We start from the raw sequence: 23,246 nt of genomic DNA, 5'->3' as shown, positions 1-23,246 counted from the left end.
GAGAAGCAGACCCACAAGGGTCCCATAGCCTAGTGGGGGAAGCAGACTCGTTTCTTCAAGCAACAAATCCTTAGTGAGGGTCTTCTATGTGCCAGGCACTGCCCGAGGATTTCGGATAATACATACATCAGTGAACCAAATCAACAGAAAGCCCTGCCCTGGATCTCACATCGCCCGAAGGAGAAGTCGTAGGCGGCACACAGTAAACGCTCCATGTGGTAATTTAATCAACTGGACAGTATGTTAGGAGGTGATGGGGGCTGTGAAAAAAAGAAAAAGTATTTAGATCATGGTAATAAGCTCAGGAATGTGCGGATGAACTGGGTTAGCTGCGGCTTAAACTATTAAACAGAGTGACCTGGGTAGGCTGCATTGAGAAGGTGACATTTTGACAAAGACGTGAATGGGTAGAAGAGTCAGCCAAGCAGGTTTGTGGAGTCAGGGCTTTCCAGAGAGAACAGGTGGGGGAAAGTGTCAGAGGCAGAGCATGCCCAGCACAGCAAAGATGCTACAAGGATGTCAGTGCAGTTGAGAGCAGGGGTAAGGGCTGAACAGGGACAGGAGGTAACAGGGACAGGATCCTGCTGGGCCAAGTAAGCTTCTGGTCAGTCAGCTAGACCAGGAAGGACAACCAAGGGACATAGATACTGAGGGCACATCTGTGTGGACCAGCTAAGTTCAGGCAAAGCAGGGACACAGGGGAAGACCAGTCTAAGACAGGATGGTTTGGGCAAACAGCCAAGACAACCAGGTGAGGTGGACAGAGGTTACCTGAACTTGACTCATGTCTTCATCCTGTCCTCATGTCTTGGTCGCCGCGGACATCTGGGCTGTAGCCACAGGACCACATATTCAATTAGCAGGCCTGAGTTCACTCAACCATTCTCCAAATGAACAGTGCAACTATGTGCACTGGCCACAGGGACATGGGAAACTTCTGGGGACTGACCAGTGCGGTCCCACTGGGAGGCTAGACCTGAGACTCACAGTGGAACAGATCAGTCAACACGTGTCTAAAGAATTTAGTAGCCTCTTTTATTAGGAGTTCTGGAATTAGGGATGGGATAAAAGATACTATCCTCTTCCCTCAACCCAAACGGAAGAGAATGTGACTGTAGAGATGTCCTCTGCTCACTCAGTTCTCCTGTACCATTTCTAGTGCTGAAAGAACTGCTACGGTCACAGCTGCCCATTACTGACCAGCACCCTGGACCAAGGTCCTTCATTCACTGAATGAACATGTCCTAAGAGCCAAATGGACAGGAGGTCTCTACGTACTGGACACAGGTGGTGGATGCAGGGATGCACTGCACTATCCCCTCTGAGCAGGTGAGCTGAGGTGGGGTGAGGCGAGCAATGGCAGAACTCATGGTGCCCTCAGGACACCCCTTCCTCCTCGCCCAAGGGGTGTGTGCGTGAGAGGCTCCTGTCAGGACAGACTTCTCTGGTCAGGAGAGGTTTGTGCGGTAGACCCTTTGGTTATCCACACTTTACACGAGAGAGCGCTGAGAACAGAGAGCTCAACACAGCAGGAGCAGGTTTCTACTCCTGGTTGGTCTTTGGGGCTCCAAACCACCTTTCAGTCTGATCAACTCCAGAGCTGTGTGGCAGCCACTAAAAACACTCCCTCTGGCTGTTTCCCTCCATATTCTTATCTGTTAAACAGAGTGAGGCCAATGGAGACATAATTTGGGGGTGGGGGTAGACTGCAAAAGTCGCTCTCATATGGCAAAGTGCCTCCCCTAGAGGAGCCCTAGAAGTCAAAGTCCTGCTCAGCTGTTAGCTCCCGGGCAAGCCTTTCACACCACGGGACTCCAGGAGAGCTCCTCAGATGGAAGACATGCAGCATCTTAGGGCCTTTCAAGGTGTCTTTGTCCTGCATTTCACAGGGACACGGTGTTGGAAAGACGCTATCCCATCACAGGACAGTATCTGCATCCCGTCAAGGGGGACTCAAGCAAAGTCTGTCGTGGAAAGTGTGTGAGTGGAGTGGACAGAGGCCTGGCTTTGGAGTCACACAGAACCAGATGTGTGATTCCCAGATGCAGCCTTTTCAGCATCGGCGACCTAACCTTTTTCAGTTTGGGTCCTTGTTTGTAGATGGAGGATTTGACACTTACTTCTCTAGGTCTTTGGGAAATAAAACTCAGACATGCGCAGCACACACTAAGTCCTCGCTAGCCAGGCTCCAGGAAGTCCCATTCACATTGTGCCATGTGTTAGGGACACCTCAGTGAGGAGGCAAGCATGTCAGGGCCCCAGAAAACCCTGCCCCCAGACTGTATTTCCCATTCACTGGTCCATTTGGGGATTTAAAAGGATCTCCAACACATGCCCATCAGTAAAAATATTGAACCAGTAAGTGTGCCTTTTTATCCAGATACTCCCAAGGTAAAATAGAAATGGCTCTCCTTAACCTTAGGGCTGAAGGTAAGCAGGAATCAGGCAGAGGAGGAGGGAGGAAGTGCAGGCCAGACAGAAGGGACAGCAGGTGTAAGGCTGTAGACAGCAGAGAGAGAGGGAGGGACAGAGAGGGCATGGGTGGGCATCCGATGAACACAAAGGTTTAGATGTCTGGAACATTAAGTGTGGGGTGCAGCAGCAGGTGTCTGCTACAGCTGAGGTGTTTTGAGGTAGGCTGGGCCAGATGTGCCTAGTCTGGGAGGTTGGACATTATCCTAAGAGCAACAAGCAGCCCCTGCAGAGTTTGAGCAGGGGTAATACGACACCACAAGGAGTTATGAAAGGTCCATCAGGCACTGGGACAGAGGATGCTTGGGGGATAAGGGGACAAGGCTGGCAGTGGGAAGACTAGCTATGATGACCCTGGTGGTCGACAAGGAGAGAGATGAGTGTGACTGGACTAGGGAACTTCCTGTTGTAATGGAGAGAAGTGTAAAGACCTTACTTAGACGTGGGAGGTCAAAGTGGCCAGACTTAGCCACTGTGGGGGTGGTGAGAGAAAGGCAGCAATCGGGATGGCTTTAAAGATCCCCGGCCTAAGCTGCTGGGCAGAAGGTGCTGCTTTTCACTGTGTTAGGCACCACTGAGGAGGGGCAGGTGTCCAGAGAGTGGGGGTGGATGGGTTCAGCTTGGGACATATCGAGTATTAGGTGCTCTGGGACTCAAGCACTTGAAACCTGAGTGACTCTCGGGAGCTGACCTAACCTCTCTGTGCCTATGAAGCCTCACCTGTAATAGGAGAATGATAATAATAATTAGGAATAATGACTAATTTGCTGCATCCTTTTGGTATAGGAGAATGTGTCTTTTTACATAGCAGACTGGCGTTTTCTTGTCAGGTCCTCCCAGGTAAAATGGGAACCTCTATCCATGTATCAGCTTGATTTTACATACCTGTTTCGGGTATTGTAACCATTGGACAGGTACTGCCAATGCTAAAAAAAAAAAAAATAGAAAAATAAATAAATTCAAAGTAATAAGTGTATTATCACATGTGTGCAGTGTAATAGTCCATCAGCCCGTCTCTCAGAGATACCTCCAACCCCTCAAATGTGCTAATCTTCCTCTTGTAGCCCCTCTCTCCCTCCAGAGGGTGGGCTAGGGCCTTTGGGACCCTGGATCTCTAACACTCCTTTCTGTGAAGTCACCTCTGCTGCCCAGGGACCCTTTGAGTGCAATCTGCCTTTGGGGTGTCAGTTGGCTCAGCACGTCTGTAGTTTCAGAGAGAGGACTTAGCCGGATATGTGAGTTTGGAAATGATAGGTGATGGCTGCATAGCAGAGAGGTGCTGAAGCTGCAGACACCTGGATTTAAATCAAGCCTCCACCATTTATTCCTGGTGTGACTTTGGGCAGGTTACTTACCCTCTCTCTGACTCAGTTACCTCACTTGTAAAATGAAGATGATGATAATATTCTGGGATAGTTATGCATTTTTGCTGCCTTCATTTAGATCACAAAAATATTAAGTTTCAAAAATTATAAAATGGTGTTCACAGGTCGGATACTTCCGGGGGGAGGGGGGGAGCATCTCTCTGCTAATTTGTGCAACTGCTTGGACAGTCAGGAAAGATGCCTTGCTTATTTTGACCTGTTGACAATGGGGCACTTCACCTGATTCCTGAAATAAGCCACAACAAGTAACTCTCTGCATGCTTTCCTGTTCTGGAAAAGGGCTGCCCACAAAGGACCACTCTATTCATGTGACTTAGATAAGGGTTGCTGTGTGGCCACTCTGGGCCAGGACTCCCACCAGACTCGAGGATGACAGACACTCCCAGTCCTTGTTCTTTGTCTCACGAAAACACCCTCCTCCATAAACCACCCCATTAACACTTGGTTACGCCTCCCTATAAAAGTAAAGGCAAAAGCTTCCCGCCCAGACACTCTGATCTCCAGACAGGTGCGCTCTCCCTAGGGCAGTAAGCTGAACAAATCCAATTTCCTGACTTGTTTGCTTTCTGTCTTTCCTTTCGAGTGTAAGCCAGACAAACCCTCCATCTACACACAATTATCGCCGACGCACAAACAGTTAGTAAATAAACTAATTCAAAGAGCTGGTGCCACTTCTCACCTGTACGCTGTACACAAGAACTCCCAGCCAATCACCAGAGAAGTCGGCCTCCTCCAATCCCTCCAGCCAGCTCCTACGCGCCTCCCCTGTGAAGTTACCTCTGCTGCCCGGAATTTCTTCCCACGGCTTCCGGAAGCATTCGTCGCGTCCAGGACGGGAGGACCGCTCCTAGGACGCCCCAGGGCACTGCCGGGAGGGCCGGCCCTGACACCACGTCTCAGCGGAGCAGAGCAGGGCAGCGCGGTAGCCACAACTCACCTGGCCGCCCCAGGAGAGAAACCTGATTTCCTTTCCCTCCCGGCGTGCACTGCGGCCCCCGGCAACCAATCGAAGGTCAAGTTTCTCTCAGGCGTCCCATCCCTGTGACGTCAAACAGCCACCACCACCACCACCACCACCCACCAGCCCCCGCCCCCACCCCGGGCACGCACCGCCTTCCCCGGTGTAGCCTTTCTAGCCGGCCGTGGGAGGGCTCCTCTCCGTGGTCTTAACCCTTCAGTTCCGAGCGGGCTACGCCACGTCCCAGGGCAGAGGAAAGAAGGCAGCGCGCTGGCGTCTGGACGGCGGGAACCGGCTCCGGAGCAAGAACGCGTGTGAGAGAGCCCGAGAGAGGGAGACAGAGAGAGAATGAGCCCGGGAGTCAGGGGGAGAGCGTGAGCGAGAGAGAGACGGATGGAGAAGGGGGGTGGGAGACTCGGAGAGAGACAGCGAGAGACAGAGTCTCCCTAGAACTGGACAGGTGTGCGTTAGTGTCTTGGGACTAGAATCCTTCTGTTTGGCCAGCGGGGAACGCTGCTTTCTGAGCGAACACCTGCTGTCCTCTGACGCCCTTCTCTCCTCAGCGTGAGAATGGCGGTGGTACAGTCTGCGTGTGTCGTATTTCTCCTTCCCTAGTTGGGGATGGCCATGTTTAAGCGGAGAAAGCCCATCCTGAAACTTGCTGCGGGCACTGTCAGGCATAGGGATGTAATCGGGCAGCAATCAGTGTTCAACAGGTTCAGGAAGAACTTGTTTCCTTGGCGTCACCTCCCTCCCACCCACCCCACAATAGGACGACGGAATGACTGAAGCATTTTCAAGGAAAACTACATGTCCGGTATAGAGACAGTCAGAGAAACTCTTTCTAGGACGTGTGAGAGAGATGGGTCCTGATGTGGCATAGGAATAGACATGCGTTCAGTAAGTAGGCTCTGTGACTCCTTCATTAGCGTACAATTAGGGAGACCTTTTTATTTTAATCAAATAACCATCCAAGCTGCAGTGTTGAATATTTAGAGAAGGAAGGCATCTTTGCTTGTCCACTTTGCTGGAGTGCAGCCCATCCGGGACAGCAGACCTCTATGCCATCCAAAAGTTGGTTTTATGATTAGTCACAGATTGCCATTTGCATTTCCAGTACAATTTCCCTATATTAACATACCCCTATTGGGTGTAATGAATGTGTGTGTGCCTGAGGGTTCTTTTGTGAGTTTGTGTTTGCAAAAAGCAATAGTGAATGGACTTGCTTGGCTGAGGCTCTCAGGGTCCCAGCAAGGGAGAAAAAGGACAAAGAGAAGGGATTTCTGTATTTTTAGGAAGAGAATTTCAACGGTTGCCTGTCAGAGGGACAGCGTCTCTTACCTGGAACTTTTTGGCATTTAATAAAATGTTTTGTGAATACTTTCCATAGGGAAGCACTGGTTTTAGTGTTCTAGCTGGATATTGATTGCATGTAAAATTGTGCTTGGGATTGGGTGATATAGCTAAGTTAAAACTCTGAATCGCAGTGATCCATTTCCTTTATCCAACCTTTGGGTGGAATCAAACTCAAGATAAATGTTCAGTTCTGGGCTGAGCAATTGTGCGTGGCAAGGGAAATTTACATTTTTTTTTATAGTAAAAGGCCTGATGTGCTAAAACAAAATCTATACTGTATTTAGCAGGTTATAAGAATTTGAAGGTAAGGAGAGCCACAGGTAAAGTATATGATGGTGGATGTGGATTAAAACAGGTGACAACATGGAAACAGAGAGAGAGAGAGAGAGAGAGAGAGATTGAGATTGGTGTACTGAATAGTGCAGAGACTTTGCATTTTAACAGACCTAAGTGAGAAATGGTCCCCAGCACTGTGTAGCTGTGTGACCTTGACTGAGTTGCTGAACCTCTCTGATCCTCAGTTACCTCATCTGCAAGTGGGCATGATAACATTATGTAACATAGCAGGCCCTGGGAGAAGTCGTTCCCAGCCACTTGAACTATGGGGCCCTCGTCTGCTTTCCACGCCTCCCCTGGCTCAGGCCAGCCAGGGAAGAGACAGGCTCTCATGGCGAGTTCTGTCGTTATCTTCACTACACCTCCCTGTCTCCCAGACTGTGAGCACCCTGAGGATTGTTATCCTGCAGGAAACAGTCCCCTGTGAGCCACATGTACCAAAGCACAGATCCTGGAACCAGGCGCTGAGCAGGGGCTGGGGCACATTTATCTGTGAGTGACGATGACCCGTGTTACCCACTTGGTGCAATGTAGCCATGGTTATACCGGCACTTGGTTCATTGGAAATGATATAGTCAGCCCTCCATACCCCAAGTCCCACCTCCCAGGATTCAGCCAACTCCAGATCCAAAAGATTAGAAACAAAACAATACAAATTTTTAAAAATACAGCATGACTATTTACATAGCATTTACATTGCACTAGGTGTTATAAGTAATCTGGAGATGATGTAAAATATATGGGAGGAAGTGCGTAGGTTGCATTAAAATACTATGCCATTTTATAGCAGGGAGGTCACCATCTGAGGATTTTGGCCTCCCTGGGGGTCCCAGCCAATGCCCCACAGACACAGAGGGACCACGGTATTGTAAACAAGTGGATACAGCAAATATCTTGGCTTAATTTTCTGTTAATCCTAAGGGTTTTTGTGTCTTTCCCCCCCCACACACTGTCCAGAACCATATCGTACCCATATTGTCCCCTTCGCCGTGTACAGCTGTTGTGATACCTGCTGTTTCTCCACTGGAAATAACATAGTGTGAATGAGCAAACATGGCCGATCCTGTGCTGAAATTTCTGTTCATCCAGGGCTGTGAGGAGCATCCTGTCCTCTACCCCCACTCTGTCCACAAGTATCTATTAATAGTATCAGTATATTCCCTTCATGCTATACCTGGGTCAAGATTGTACTTCCTCAGACTAGATGTGCCCTGGGGACGGGGCTGTGTTGGATAACTCACTGAAGGGATCGCTGAGTAGAGGGGCCCTCGGGAACACCCGTAGGATGAACGCACCCAGGCCAGTCAGGTTATTTTATTTTGTAAGTGACAGGTGTAGCAGTCACTCTGGCCCAGATCCGTAGAATCTATGACGTGAATACAGTGGCGGGTGACCTCAGGTGAGTCCACGTGAGCTCTTCTCTCGCAGGAGACTTTCTCCTTGGCTGCCTCTTGCTGCTGTGGCCACTCCTCCTTGGGGCCTTCCCCTGTGCCCTCCCCTGTACTCCCGCTGCTTTCCCACAGACTGTGTGTCTCTTTCCCACCTGCTGTGAGGCCCCAAAGGCAGGGGCCATGTTTCCTTGCTCTGTTCATTTTCCCCTCTCACACTCAGAAGTGGGCATCGCTGGGTGTTTACTGGCTTAACTGTTCCTTTGTACTGACGCTGCTAAGAGGAGCGTCCCCTCCATTGTAGACCTAGATGCAGGATGCAGGTTATGTGGGTGGGCGTAACAGAGAACGTGTGTGCCGGGTGCAGGACAAATGCTTTCATTAATCTGAGTGGCGTTGCACGGCTGGGACTCTGACTCTTTATTCCCCGGCATTGCACCAGGCTAGGGGCACAGTTCTCAGCACCCAGCTACCTTGCACAGATCCCAGTCACTTAGCTGTATGATTTTGCCATTTGGAAAAGTGTCAAGCTACTATTTAATGGATGTTATTAAATGAAATTTGTTTCTTATCCCTAAAATAAATTCATTTTATAAGGGTATTTATTTCACATCATTGTGCAACATTGAAAAATCTATGACTTGTCACTGTCTTAATTGTGAGAATGAGTGCAAAGCTGTTCATAGGGCGCCTTGCTGGACATAACATGTTTTGCCTCGTTGGCTATTTTCTTTCTCCTTCCCAACATGAGAATCAAGCTAACGAGGGGGAGCAGATTGTGAGGTTTGTTCTATGCGGCATTCCCGGCACTGAGAACACAGCCCAGCACTAGAACGTCATAGGAAATGGTTGCAGAATCAGTTACCTGACCCCAGGGCCAGCTCTGGACACCCGGGCCAGCTCTGGACACCCGAGCCAGCCCCCAAGACTTTCCTGTGTGAAGTCTGTCCCTCAGGATCACTTTCTGCCTTAGGCATCTGGGCAGGCTGAGAATCCGGTGAGGCGGTGCCGGCAAGGGTGGCTGCATCTGCAGTCGTTTTCTTTCTGGCTGTTTGTGTGATCTTAGGGACATTATTTAACTTCTCCACGCAGGAATGTCCACCTTTGCAACATGGGAAAATATGGATTCTGCAGGGTTGACATATTAAATGAGATGTTTATGAAGGGGCCCCAGATTCTCCACCTTAGGTTTGACAGATGTTTGTGAATGTCCACTGGGGTCGAGGCTCTGTGATGCGTGAAGAAGACAAAGTCCCTGGGTACCATCAGCTCCTGGCCTGGTGAGTGGGACAGACAAATAACCATCTGTTGACAACTGAGTGGGGCTGGGGCCGGGCAGGGGAACTGCAGGGTATTATGGGAGCTCAGAGGAGGGTTCCCCATTCAGGACTTGTGAAGGAGGTCAGCGAAGGCTTCCTGGGGGAAGTGCTGTCTAAGCTGAGGCCGAAGGGGGAATAAGAAGGGCAAGTCTTGCAAGGAGCCTCTTTGGTCCTGAGCCTTTCATCTATGGCCACCATGGTCATCCCATTCTACTTGTTGCAGACTGATTGAGAAACAGGGCTGTGCCCCAGTGCTGGCCCGTGGGAAAGGAAGAAACTGTCTGCTGGGGGGCTTCTGGGATAGCTCCTTGCTCACAGAAATGCTGCAGGAATGGAAAGTGCCTTTCTGCACTCGGATATTGCCCTATCTGGCTGTCAGTCCTGGAGCAAATGTAGCAGAAAACAACAGATTAGAGAGATGGTGCTTGGTGGCAACAGTGGGTCACAGGTTATACCATGCCTAGGCCACCCTTCCTGCTGACCTGCCTTTCTGATTCGGCCCAATGGAGGAAGAATTTTCTTTATACTCACAGACAAAAGCAGACTTCCTGCTACAGGGAGCACTGTGGAATGTTTTTGGAAGGAGCAATACAGTGTAGTGGCTAAGGACACTAGTTGTGATTCTAGGCAAGCTTCCTTCCAACCCAGTTCTGCCGTTTGCAGTCATATCATCTTGAGAAAATTACCCTCCTTACCCGTGAAATGGAGTTTTTACTATTACTACTAATGCTGCCAAACTAAGAGGGGTATGTTTGTGAGTATGTGATGAGACATGCAAGGGAAGTCTATAGAACTGATCCTGAGATGTCACCTCTCATCACAACTACCGGCAAGGCCACGGGGTACTTCGGAGGAAGGCCCTTACAAACTGCATCGCCCACAGAAGGAAAAACATGACAATCTCATTAGACTTCTCTGGCCAGCCCTAGAGCTTCTTTCATTCTCTGCCATACTCTTACCAGGTTTTCCCTCTTGCACCGAAGACCTCTCCCCAGAATGCTGACTGTCCCCTTGTGGGCTCCCCATCTGGGAACCATAAACACTCGTCGTCTTATATTGAGCGATCCATTCACTGCAGCTGCATTTCTGTCCTCAGGTAGGTCGGTGCCACTTCTGTTCTGGGGCGTGCCCCGGTGCAAGTCACAGGGTGTGTGATTCCTCGCTGTTCTTGTGCGCCATTGGAGGCTCTCTGTGACCTGCTCCCACCTTGTCTCTCCAAAGTCCTCTCCCTCTGCTTCAGGTCCCAGAGCTTTCACTCACACTGGCTTCCACCATGGACCCTGGCAATGAACTCTGTCTCCTTAAGCCTCAAATTCCTCATTGGTAAAATGACAATAACTCTACCTACTTTAGAGAGAAACCTACATGAGATGAGGGATATAGAACACCTAGCTCACATTCCCTGGCATGTGGAAGGCACTAATTACACATAAGCTGTTTTCTGTCACGCTGGTTTTAATACAAAGTACTGGACATGTGATAATGTGGTTACTTGGAAATTGGACCACAGAAAGATGTGGTATATTGTGGGTGTATTAGGGTTTTTTCCAGAGGAGAAGAACCAATAGGATATCTATACGTCTATACAACTCTCTCTCCCTCTGTCTATCGGGAAGTTGATTTATTTAAAGGAGTCGGCTCAAGGGATTGAGGGTACTGGCAAGTCTGAAATCTGGAGGGCAGGTCACGTGGCTGGAAATTTGAGTAAGAGTTGATTTTGCAGTCTCAAGTCTGAAATCTGCAGGCAGGCCAGCGTGCTGAAAACTCAGGCAGGGTTTCTATTTATATGTCGCAGTCTTCAACCGAATGGCTGCTTCCTTGGGAAGCATCGGTCTGTGCTCTTAAGGCCTTCAACTGGTTGGAGGAAGCCCACCCCTGTCATGGAGGGTAATGGGCTTTACTTATAGTCTACAGATTATAATAAGTGTTAATCACATCCATAAATACCTTCCCTGCAACATCTAGAGTGGTATTTAACCAAATGACCTGCACCGTAACCTAGCCGAGTTGACATGTGACATTAACCATCACAGTGGGGAAACCCTGCACCAAGGGACATCCCCTCCCCGTCTGAAGCTCTGGTGACTGCTCTTTCTGGGTTCACTCGTGCCCAGCATCTTTTCCCTCTCTTCAGAAGCTGTGTTTGATGCAGGAAATTTGAGGCCGATGTATTTTTGATGTATTAAGCGGGTTCGATGTTAGATTGTTATTCCTTGGGGACAAGTGACTGATGAAGGAATGAAAGGGGGTGATGATGAAGGAAGGGAAGAGACATTACTGCCCCAGCTGCTCCTGTGTTCCCACAGAGGGGACTTCTCCAGGCCTCATTGTCCTTAATGTCTCTGTAAAGGATCCTGAGTAGCTTCATGGGTGTGGTTTGAGAAACTTGTGGTGCACCTCGAGATAGGACAGCAAAATATTTCATTTTACAGAGTCGAAGCAGGGAAAAAGAGAGAAAAGGGTGTTCAAAACACGGGCCGGTTGTGAATTGATGTCTGCAAAGTCTCAATATTTCTTCATACAAAAGTGTTTGTGAGGTGATTTTTGTTGTTGTTGTTGTTGTTTTTCTTTCTGAGGATTAGCTGCCTGCATGAAGAAATACGATCCTGAGAGAGACTGTGGGACATGTGAAAATTGGTTTGGAGGTAATTGTGTTAAGAAGATCATTTTCCACACGTGAGTGTTTGTGCAGGCTAGAGATGGCCCACAGGATGTCACTGAACTGACTAGTTGGAAACACAGATTTCAGTTACTCAAATGTTAAAAAACTCTCTCTCTGGGACGGATGTGTTTGGAAGTGTGCACTGTCATGTCATACGATTCAAAATATTTCTAATATTGTTCTGTGTTTCCTGCCCTGGTGTGTGCTGGTAGACACGATTCGGTAATAAAAATTTCTCAGTACCAGTAGCCTCTGAAGAAAACTAGTGAATTCTGGGTTTCCAAGTTTGCTAAAAGAACAGATCCTGGGATGTGAGGTAATGTTTCGATTTAGCATTTAATGTAAATTATTTTTAGATTCATCCAAGATGTGTTTATTGAAAGAATGACTGTAGAGAGAGGCCCTTATTCTAGACTTGACCACTGGGGGTTTTGATCTGACATTTTTTCTTGGGAGTATAGTTTAGAAGCTTTAACACACACATAGATTCTTGTAACCACCACTGCAGTCAAGATCCAGAACAGTCCCCAGACTCCACAACACTCATCTGGAGCCACCCCTTCACAGTTACACCTTCCTTACCTCTGCTGCCTGCCACCAAGTGATCTGTGTCCTTCTCTGTAGTTTTGTCTTGTGGAGAGTGTCAGCAATGAAACCATACACTTTCTAGCCTTGTGAGGTGGGCTTCTTTACGATGCAACATCTCGGATGAATCTCAAATGCCTCTATCGATTGTCTGTTCTATGTTACGGTGCTGACCATTATTCCACTGTATGCAATACCAAGTTTCTTTCTCCATTCTTCCATTGAAGGACATTCGTGTTGTCTCTAGTTTGGGGCGATTAGGAATAGAGCTGCTTTCAGCATTTATGGGCAGGCTTTTGTGCAAATCTAAGTTTTCGTTTCTCTAGGGCAGGGGTCCTCAAAGTTTTTAAACAGGGGGCCAGTTCACTGTCCCTCAGACCGTTGGAGAGTGTGCACTGTGGGCCCGGGACAAGTCGGCTGCTAAGCAGGACAGGCAGCGGTGGCAAAAACACCCGGAGGGCCGGATAAATGTGCTAGGCGGCCCGCATGTGGCCCGAGGGCTGTAGTTTGAGGACGCCTGCTCTAGGGTAAAGAACCAGGAGTAGGATTGTTGTGTCCTGTGGTAAATGTCTGTGGAACTTAAAAGAAACCACCAGACTGCTTCTCAAACTGGCTGTACTGCTCGCTTCCCCACCAGCAACATGTGGGTGTTCTAGTTGCTCCCATGTTGTCTAGCACTTGGTACCACCAGTACTTTAAACTTGGGCCATTCTAATAGGTGCAATGGGGTATCTCATCTCGGTTTTAATTCACATTCCCCTAATGGTTCATGATGTTGGATGTTGTTTTCCTGGGCTCGTCTTCAATCAAGCCTTTCCCCCATTCTAATGAGGATGTTGGTTGTTTGTTGATTCTGAAACTGCTTTCTCTATTCTGCAGATGAGGTCTTTATCAGGTCTGTGATTTACAAACATTTTCTCCTAATGTACACTTTTGCTTTTCATTCTCTTCACGCACTGTCTTTTATAGAGCAAGTGTTTTAAACTTTGCTACAGTCCACTTTGTTCATTTTTCTCTTACACGGATCGTGCTTTTGGTGTCATGTCGAAGACTCTCCTTTCATCAACTCACAAAGATGTTCTCCTGTGGTTTCTTCAGGAAAGTCATATGATTGTAGCCTTGACGTGTACATCCCTGAACCCTTTTTAGTTAATTGCCTGTAAATGTCGAGGTTGAGGTTCATATTTTTCCATGTGGATATGCAACACCATTTATTGAAAAGATCATCCTTTCTCCTTTGAATTCCCTTTTACATCCCTGTCTAAAGTCCTTTGACCATATTTGTGTGGATGTATTTATGGACTATTTTCTTTTATTGATTTGCATGTCTACCCCTTTCTAACACAGGAGTCCCGAGGACTGCAGCTTTATAGCGAGTCTAAAAATGAGATAATGCAATTTCTCCAAATCTTTACATCTTTTTGAAAAATTGAAACTTCCACATAAATTGTACAATCAGCTTGTTGATATGCATATAATATAAATTTCCATCAAGGATTTCAATGGCCAGTGCATTGGTTGTGCAAAGCAAGTTGAGCATAATTGACTTTTTCCTTTGTTGAATCTTTCAATCCACAAACATATTGTTTCTCTCCATTTAACTAGGTCATCTTTGATTTCCTTCATTAGCATTTTATAGTTTTCATCATACAGATCCTGTAGATATTTTCTTAGATTCATACGCAACTATTCTAGTGCATTTGTAGCTATTATAAACAGTATTGTTTCTTAAATTTAGGTTTCCACTTACTCACGTGATTGTTTTCTGTGTGTCCACTTTGTCCCCTGTGTCTTTGTAAACTCGATTATTCCTTCCAGGAGTTTGGGGAAGATACACTGGAGTGTTCTGTGTAGAGGATCATGTGATCTACAAAAGGGTCATTTTTAAAAATTTCTTGTGCTCTGATATATGTGCCGTTTGGTTTTCTGGCATTATTGCCCTGTCTGGGGACTCCAACATGATGTTGAATAGCCATGGTGAGAGTGGACATCCTTGCCTCGTTCCCAAGCATTCAGGCCTTGACCATCAAGTGGGGTGTTAGTTGTAGGTTTTTCTGTATGTGCCCTTTATGGCGTTCAGGAAGTGTCTTCTAGTCTTCATGTGCTGGAGTTTTTATATCATCCGTGGACTTTGAATCTTGTCGAATGGTTTTTCTGCACATGTTGATGTGATCGTGTTGTTTTTCTTCTTCCTCTGATGACTCAATCTGTGGATTATGTAGATGGATTTTCAGTTATAGAAGGAACATCCCTTGAGTTCTTGGTATAGAACCCCCTCGATTGTGGTTTATTCTTCTTCTCCTATCTTGCTAGTTTGTTGTTGAAAAATTTTGTGTCTGATTGAGAAAGAGTATTGATTGGTCTGTAGTTTTCTTGGTATCAGTGCTGTGGTAGCCTCATAAAATCAGTTGGAAGTATTCCCTCTGCCTTATTTTCTTGTGTAGAATTGGTGTTATTTCTCCACTTAACATTTGGTAGAATACGCCACTGAAACTGCCTGGGCCTAGGGATCTTTTTGCAAAGGTTTTTAAACTATGAGTTCAGCTTCATTAAGAGATACAGGACTGTGCACACAGTTCAATGTTTGAACCACATCTTACGTGACGTTGGTAGCTTATGGTTTTCGAGTACGTGGTCCATTTCATCTGAGCTGTAGAATTCACACAGAGAGTTGTTTGCAGGATTACTACATTGTCCCTTTTATGCTCTCTGGGTCTATAGTGAAATCTCTTCTTTCATTCCTGCTATTGGTACCTTGTTGCTTCTCTCTGTTTTTACCCTGTCACTGTTGCTACAGGTTGATCAATTTTATTGATCATTTCAAAGAACAGGCTTTTGGTTTAAGTGAAGTTATCTATTTTGTATCTGTTGGAAATTTCCTGGTTTTCTCCTGCTCCTATTTTGTACACATGCTGGGAATTTTGAAATGATTTCCATAGCTTGAGCAGCCTTTTTGACTAGACGCAAAATCAGTGATCACGAAGGCGAAAATACAAAAGAATGTGCCGCCAGGTATAAAATTTAGGAAAAGTCTACTTTACGAAAGGAAATAAATGCTTGTGAGAAGAGCACGTGCTAGTCAATCAATACATTGATTGTTCTTAAAATTATTCTATAGAATGGGTTGGAAAGTGTCAGCAAGGAATTGGCATCACTGAATGCGTTGCACCCTTTTGCATCCCGTGTGACAGGGATGCAATGATTGGTGTTGTTTCTAACACCTTTGCTATATGCCAGCCACATTCTGTGCTCTAGGCAGGTATTATCTCAGTCAATGCCCAGAAGCCTAGGAGGTGGGTCTCCTGAGTGTCCCCCTTTTACACACAGGAAATGGAGGGACGGAGAGGTTAAGTAAGGTGTATAGTGACGGCTCTCCTTTCTTCCCTTATCACCTTTTGTTTCAGTCTGGCCACACACCCTCCTCGCTGCCTTCTGGATATCTGAGAACTTCCAGCTTCACCTTCTTGTCCAGACGCAAGGGCCGGGCGGAGCTTCCAGCTCAGACTAGACCTCCATGGATCCACCCCAGAAATGGAATCCAGTGTCGATGTCGGGATCTTCCCAGATGACGGCTGCAGAGAGTGCGCAGGTGGGCACAGCAGCCCCTCGGCCTTCTTCCTCAGGGCAGCTGATGGTGGGCCTGGGTAACCCGCCCCCTGGTCCTGGCTCCAGCCACCCTGCGCCCCTGCCAGAGGGGCTGCTCCAGCAGCGGTACCGAGAGGAGAAGAGCCTGCAGGAGAGGCGGTGGGAAAGGCTGGCGATCCCAGAGAGGAAGAAAGCATTCCTGGGCCACCTGAGGCGCAGACACCGTGACCACATGGCACCTTACCCGGCTGAGAGGGAACCCAGGATCGTTTCCTCAGGGAACAGGGATCAGAATCGATTCCGATGCGAGTGTCGATACTGCCAGAGCCATAGGCCGACTCTTTCTGGGATCCCTGGGGAGAGAAGCGGGGCCCCTCCTGCTTCCTCCTGGGAGGCGCTAGTGCAGGGCCTCAGCGGCCTGACCCTCAGCCTGGGTACCAGCCAGCCCGGCCTTCTGCCCGGAGGGGCGCTCCAGCAGCAGGAGAGAGAGGAGAAGCGCCAACTGGAGAGGCAGCAGGAGAGCAAGAGAGTGTTCCAGAGGCTGCTCAAGCAGTGGTTAGAGGAAAACTGAGACACTGCTCGTCACGCGAGGCAGATCAGGAGGGATTCAGGCGCAGATGCGGTGTTGCCAGCTCCCGGGCGTGGGACCAGACAGTGAGCTCTAGTTGGAGGACGGCCGATACCTGTGTCATGACCAGAATCCTCCCAGCATGATGTTGGAAGGAAGGTCCTACTCTCTCGTGCCTGTCATTCTTGGATCGCTGTGAGGCATTCTGTGGCAAGGGAGACTGCGTACCAGGGGTCCTCACCTCATCTCATGTGGCTCCCATGGTGCATGTTGTCACTTTCCCACCCCGGATCTCCATCTTTGCTCCCTACCTTGTTGTCAGTAAGAGATAAAATGTCTGTGTAGTGTCAATGGCTTGTTGCTATCCATGTGCTTTTGTGCCATTTAACTGACTGCCTCTGAGAAGCAGTGCTAGGTCTGTCAAAATGCAACGCGCCACCCTGAGGTCCAGTTTCAAGAACCGGAAGCTGAACAAAGTGTGGGAAAGGGATGTGGAATGAGAACTCGGTGGTTCACCATTGTACTGTTTGTGTAAACTATTGTGAATATGATAAGCTAAATGTAAGTAAATGTTTCCCTGCTCTTTAACAGTCGAGTCGTATTCCTCCTCGCAGGAATTCCGATGGGGTACCTCATCGTCAATACCAAATAAATATGTGTATGAAAGAAAGTAACCCAAGAATTCAGGTTTGTTTATCAGTAGTGGTTTGTTTCCTGTCGGATCTGAGATCATTACCTTGAAATCCCCAGCAGTGGCTCAAGAGTTCATCAAGGGGAACTCTGTGCTGGGGGGCTGGGGAACAGGGGAGGGTGCACCAGAGAATGCAGTCCAGTCGCTGAGGCCCTGAGGCAGGACCAGCATCCAAATCAGCTGGGTGGCACAAATGGAAGGAAGAGAGTACTCCTACTCGCGGGAGACGTGGAAGCAGAGTCTGCTGCCCACCTTGGGAGCCCCTGCCCCTTGGTGCCGATGCCCTGGCTTAGGGGATCCAGGGGTCATTCTCTGTGGTCTAGTGTGCCTGGGTGGTGACCGCAAACAGCAGTTTTGTACCTGCTTTGTGAGAACCAGAGCATCCTCTACTTATTTCAAAATCGTCTTGGCATTTAGACACGTGTCTTTTAATTTCAAGAGCCACCACTGATTCAATCTACCCTGTTTTCCCCTACAGAATCCTGAGATGTGTACCCAGCAAGTGACCGTACGATTCTTCTGAACTAAAAGCAAATTCTGCTTTGTGTCAGTCTGTGTTTTTAGGTAGACCCCAGAGCTGTGTTGCCGCAAAAATCTACGCGTCTCCTGCCCATGAAAGGGGCTTGAAAACAGGTACGATTCTTAGATTCTGAACTTGGGATCTCATTGGAGAGCTTGACAGTTAAACCGCCCCTGCCAGGATTCCCTCCCAGCTCCAGGGTGACGGAAATTAAAGAGGGCTTTTCTTTCTTGAAACTCAAAGGCCTCAATTCAGACTGGCGAATCGGGTGGGGTTGAGAAGGGGTACCGTGACATTGCACTTTGCCTGTTGTGTACTAGGTGTCCGTGCATATTTCCGGGGTTTAGCTCATTTTGTCCTCTCCCACAGACCCATCATCTGGCAACATTTTCAGTCCCCTTTTAGGAATTTGGAAAGCAGAGTACAGAGAAGTAGGGAACTTGCCCAAGGTCACGCAGGCGGTAGGAGGTGGAACTGGCGTGCAAACCTAGGAGGGCTGGATTCAGAGCTGGTGCCATTCACCTGTTTCTCTCCGTAAGGGTGAGAGGTGAAGGGCAAAGCATCAGGGGCTCCAGTGGACCTGCCATAGCTGGTCGCACCACATCTTAGTAAGAGACATCATTGAATCCCCGCCGCGATGCAGTGGGGCTGATATACGCATCCCCACGTTGCAGAGGGTTCATGGAGGCCGTGAAGTGCTGCGCAGAGACACACGGCCTTTGTCTGACTCGACACACACCGAATTGCTTGCTGTTGACCTCCCCAGTCAATTCTGACCCACAGTGCCAGTGACAGCAACCGTTTAACCAATCATCACGGCTTCAGTTCGCTCGCTTTGCCTCCCCCACCCCCTCCTGTTCTGTGCTGTGCTGGCTGTTGTGGGGAAGTGAAGAGGAATAGCCGAGGGCATCTGTGCCCTCCGGGACTGAGCATTTCATCAGGGAGAGAGATCAGACGCTGCCTCAGTCCATTCTGTGTTGCTGTAACAAAACACCGAAGACCAGGTGCTATGGTTTGGATATGGTTTGTCCCCCTCCAAAACTCGTGCTGAAGCTGGATCCCCAGTGTGGCAGTGCTGGGAGGTGGGTCCCCGTGGGAGGGGTTAGGGTCATGGGGATGGATCCCTCATGAATAGATGAGTGCCCTCTGAAGCCCCCTCCTGCTGGGGTGAGGCAGTGACCACTCTCACAGGAATGGATTCCGTGTCAGGAGAGCAGGTTGTTAGAAACAGTCTCCCTTCCTCAGTTTCCCTCTCTGGCTTCCTCTCGCCATGTGATCTCTTGGCACCCACCGGCTCCCCTTCCACTTTCTGACATGAGCCAAAGCAGCCCAAGGCCGTGAGTGAGGAGGTACAGATGCTCAATCGGCACGTGCCAGCCACCAGAACCGTGAGCCAGAGAAACCCGTTTTCGTTATGTATTACCCAGTTTCCAGTGTTCTGTTCCAACAACGCAAAATAGACAAAGATGCTGGGTAATTTATAAGGAAGAGAAATTTATTTCTCATAGTTCTGGATGCTGGGAAATCCGAGCTCAAGGTACCGGCTTCTGGTGTCTGGCGAGGGCCTTCTTGCTGTGTCCTCCTGTGGGGGTAGAGGGAAGGACGAGTGGGGATGAACCTTGGGTGTCCTCATGGGGCAGAAGAGGGAAAGACAGGGCATGCCCACTCCTCCCAGCCCTTAACATAAGCGGCCTTGATCCCTTCATGAGGGTGCCACCCTCATGCCTTAAGCACCTGCTGATAGGCCACACCTCCTGACACTGTCGCATCAGGCATTAGCTTTCAAGATGAGTTTTGGAGGGGACAAAAATATTCAAACCATAGCAGATACGCGTAGACGTATCAGAGATGAGCTGATTGATCCAACTGTGTGGCACGAGTTGCCGGGAGATGAGAAGAGTGACAAGAAGCTGGGTCGTAGAATGTGGACATGGGGGGCTTTGCTGAGGGAGGTCATAGCTGCAGAGTGACCCCTGGTCTGCAAGAGGACGCCTGGAGAGTGGCTGGGCGGCTGTAACTGGGGGAGTCAGCATGCCCTCCACATGCCCACCTCGAGGACTTGGCCCCCATTCCCATGTATGCAGTGTAGGAGGGGACGTGGGGGTGACAGCCACGACACCATACTATCTGAGGTTGCAGACGAGAAGCTGCAATCCAGCGATGTCCAGGATTTCAAATTCTAAACCAGAGACACAACCAAAGGCACCGGCGGGGCAGAAAATGTTGGGAGGGAGGAGGGTGCAAATGTGATACACAATTAGAAAATCTGGGTAGACCCGGAACAAGTAAGGAAAACCAAGGAGTAAATTAAAAACCATCCCATGAGAGAGCCCAGGGCCAGCTGGCTGCATTTGGTGAATTTTATCCAACATTCGCAAAGGAAATAATCCCAGTCCTCCACAGGCTCTTCTGGAATGTAGACAAGGAGGGCCCATTCCCCAGCACACTCTGTGGGAATACTACTACCCTGCACTACAGCCGGACAGACACATCACAAGCGCACTGTAGACCGATATCCATCCCGCCTATGCGTATGGACGCAAGAAATCTCAACAAAGCGTTAGCAAACCAAATCCAGCGACATGTACAAAAGGCCGTACAACATGACCAAGTGAGATTTATCGTAGGAATGCAAGATTGGTTCAACATTCAAAATACAGATGAGGTATACACTCCATTAATATGATAGACAATCTTCACAGACAAAGAAAAGGGATTTGACAGAGTCCAAGACCCATTCATGATAAAAGCACTGAACAAACTATGTCCAGAAAGGAAGGTCCCCGACGTATAAAGGGGATCTACAAGACAGTACAGCTCACATCATACTTCATAGTGGAGAAATTCATTGTTTTCCCTTGACATCCGGAACAAGGGAAGGGTGTCTGCTCCCGCCACTTCTGTCCAACATCATGCTACAGGTTCTGGCCATGCGAGCATGCAAGGGAAACAAATGTAAGCACAGAGATATTAGAAAGGAAAACATCTGTCCACACAAAGACACCTACTCAAATGTTCATAGCAGCGTATGCGTGAAGCCCCATGGTGGAAACGGGAAACGTCCACCAGTAGGCAAAGGGCTAAACAAGATGTGGCACAGCCACACAGCAGGACACGACTGAGCAGGAAGGAACAAAGTGCTGATACATGGACAGCATGCTGGAATCCCAAAAACGTTATGCTCAGTGATAGAAGCCAGATACAAAAGATGACTTACTGCCTGAGTCAGGTTATGGGAAATGCCCAGAAAGGGCAGATCTACAGGGTCAAAAGTAGGCTTGTGCTGGCCTGGGGCTGAGGTAGTACTGGGGACTGACAGCTGACAGGCAGGAGGGGTCTTTCTGGGGTGATGGCAGTGCTCTCAGCAGGACTGCAGTGAGGGTTCCACAACTGTGTGAATTGACTAAACTTCACTGTCCCCTTTAGGTATGTGCATTTTATGGTTGGAGATGAGACCTCAATAAAGCTGTTCTTAAAATATAATGCAAATGTGAATGTAAGTCATGGATGAAAAGGTATGCCATAGTTTCTTTTGTGTTCGTGTTTTTGTTTCTGTATTTTGCTTTCCAACAGTAAGGTTCCCCCCACCCTTTCCATGGTCTAGGTCTTGCCCATGTCTCCCACCTCATCGCTGGCCTCCCGTGTGTGGACGTGAAGCTCCAGCCAGCCAGAGTCACTGTGCACATCTGGGCAGAAGGAGTGCTGGTCAGTGCACGTGTCCACATGTGTGTCTGTGTGTGTGTGTCTGTGTGCCAGTGTGTGTGCCGGCGTGTGTGCGCAGGCACCCTCTGGTCGCACATCACTAATGAGTCACCCTTCCACGTCTGTGGGTGGCTCCCATAATCCCTCCTGGCCCTGAACTCCGCTTCCGTGCTTTTCTATTCACACGTCCCAAGGGCTCGGCTTCGGTTTCCCTGGTAACCAACCTCAGCCCTCAGCTTCAACCTCTGGTCACAGCAAGACATGGAGAGTGGGGAGGGCTGGTGCCTCACCCACAGGGCCCCTGCCTGAGCTGCGTGAGCCCGTGGGGATGAGCGGCAGCGCGGTTTCCAAGACAACCGAACTCCAGATCCCTTTCCAGCTGTGAGGCCCTTCTCCCTCCCTGCGGCCGGCCTGCGGGCTGCCAAGTAGGAACAGGGAAGTGGTGGCATAAACACACCCCTGAGGCCCTGAAATTGTTCTATACATGGCTGTAGAATAGATATGTCACAAACAGCTCTCAAAAACAAGGAACATGATGAAATTTGTTTTTAATTCAGTAACAACAGACAGGGCTATGCAGTCTGAGATTGTATTGACAGACAGGACAGGACAGGACAGGTGAGGTGGAATGTGTGCCTATGTCCCTCAACCTCAGCTGTGCATCAGAGCTCCCGAGGAGCATTCCTAAAGGGACAGATGATGCCAGACACCGTCCCCTTAGCAGGTCTGGAACGTGGCCCCGGCATGAGTATCATTTTACAGCTCCTCTCCTGAAGGCCTGGGCTGCAGCTGTGGAAACGGAACCATCGTTATGGAGGGAAACCAACATCAGAAATCGGAGGCCCCTCTTTAAAGAGGAAAGCAGGTCTTCATCATTCCCTGCCATGCTAGACAGATTTCTCGGGCTAAGGGAGAAGAACAGTTTCAAAGTGTGTTTGGAATCTTACACCATACTTGCTGTTCGTTCTCAATCTTTCTGAATCAACATGTTGATGTGAGCTCCATGCATCTCCTAAAGAAGCATACCACTTTTTATTATTTTTTTGAGACAGTCTCAACTCTGTTGCCCCGGCTAGAGTGCCGTGGTGTCAGGCTAGCTCACAGCAACCTCAAACTCCTGGGCTCAAGCAATCCTCCTGCCTCAGCCTCCCAAGTAGCTGGGACTACAGGTGTGTGCCACCGCACCTGGCTAATTCGTTTCTATTTTTAGTAGAGACGGGGTCTCGTTGTTGCTCAGGCTGGTCTCGAACTCCTGAGCTCAAACAATCCACCCGCCTCGGCCTCCCAGAGTGCTAGGATTACAGGCGTGAGCCACTGCGCCCAGCCCACTTTTTTTTTCTTGTGACGATCCCTTATGCTCAAGTTATTCTCAAAGCCAGTCAAGCTCTTTGGTAGGCACCATCACGAGACATAGCACAGTAGTTCTTTGAAAATCAGAGACTGCTCAGGTTTGCATCAGTCGGTGTGGATGAATCAGCTCTTACGCTTATTTGCTAAGTGTGTCTGTCTGGTGGTGTTTTCTCACGTTACCCTAATTGGTATTATCAAATGAATTCTTGTGCTTAGATAAAAGCCCAGATGGCACCAGGAAATGTGTGGTGCAAAATAAAAATTCAGCAGCGCGTTGTTCCATGCACAGCCATAGAGACCCGCCTCCGCACATTTGCTGCTCTATAGCTGTTTCTGCTGGATACTGACCTCCGTGTTTCTGAACGGTGG

The 23,246-nt window shown here is 48.8% G+C and overlaps 1 protein-coding gene and 1 long non-coding RNA gene across 3 annotated transcripts; one reads left to right on the top strand and one right to left on the bottom strand.

Annotated features, from left to right (window-relative positions):
* Positions 1-207: 207 nt before the first annotated feature.
* On the bottom strand, positions 208-4,860 carry LOC105860717 (uncharacterized). The gene is made up of 4 exons (XR_012916704.1): positions 4,537-4,860; positions 3,358-3,398; positions 772-830; positions 208-260 (listed from the first exon to the last, which is right to left on the bottom strand). It is a non-coding gene; the product is annotated as an uncharacterized LOC105860717 (long non-coding RNA).
* Positions 4,861-4,956: 96 nt separating this feature from the next.
* On the top strand, positions 4,957-17,288 carry FAM156B (family with sequence similarity 156 member B). Of its 2 annotated transcripts, XM_075999805.1 has the most exons (4): positions 4,957-5,127; positions 8,988-9,175; positions 10,177-10,310; positions 15,866-17,288. In XM_075999805.1, the coding sequence occupies exon 4, from the start codon at positions 15,976-15,978 to the stop codon at positions 16,615-16,617; it is 642 nt and encodes a 213-aa protein (XP_075855920.1). In that variant the 5' UTR covers positions 4,957-5,127; positions 8,988-9,175; positions 10,177-10,310; positions 15,866-15,975; the 3' UTR covers positions 16,618-17,288. The 2 variants fall into 2 exon arrangements, with proteins under 2 accessions (XP_075855920.1, XP_075855921.1); XM_075999806.1 differs by lacking the exons at positions 8,988-9,175; positions 10,177-10,310.
* The last annotated feature ends 5,958 nt before the right edge of the window (positions 17,289-23,246 follow it).

The sequence above is a fragment of the Microcebus murinus genome, unplaced genomic scaffold (genome assembly GCF_040939455.1).
Source record: "Microcebus murinus isolate Inina unplaced genomic scaffold, M.murinus_Inina_mat1.0 scaf008_hap2_Mmur4.0, whole genome shotgun sequence".
Lineage (NCBI taxonomy): Eukaryota > Metazoa > Chordata > Mammalia > Primates > Cheirogaleidae > Microcebus > Microcebus murinus.
This window is presented reverse-complemented; position numbering and strand designations above follow the sequence as displayed.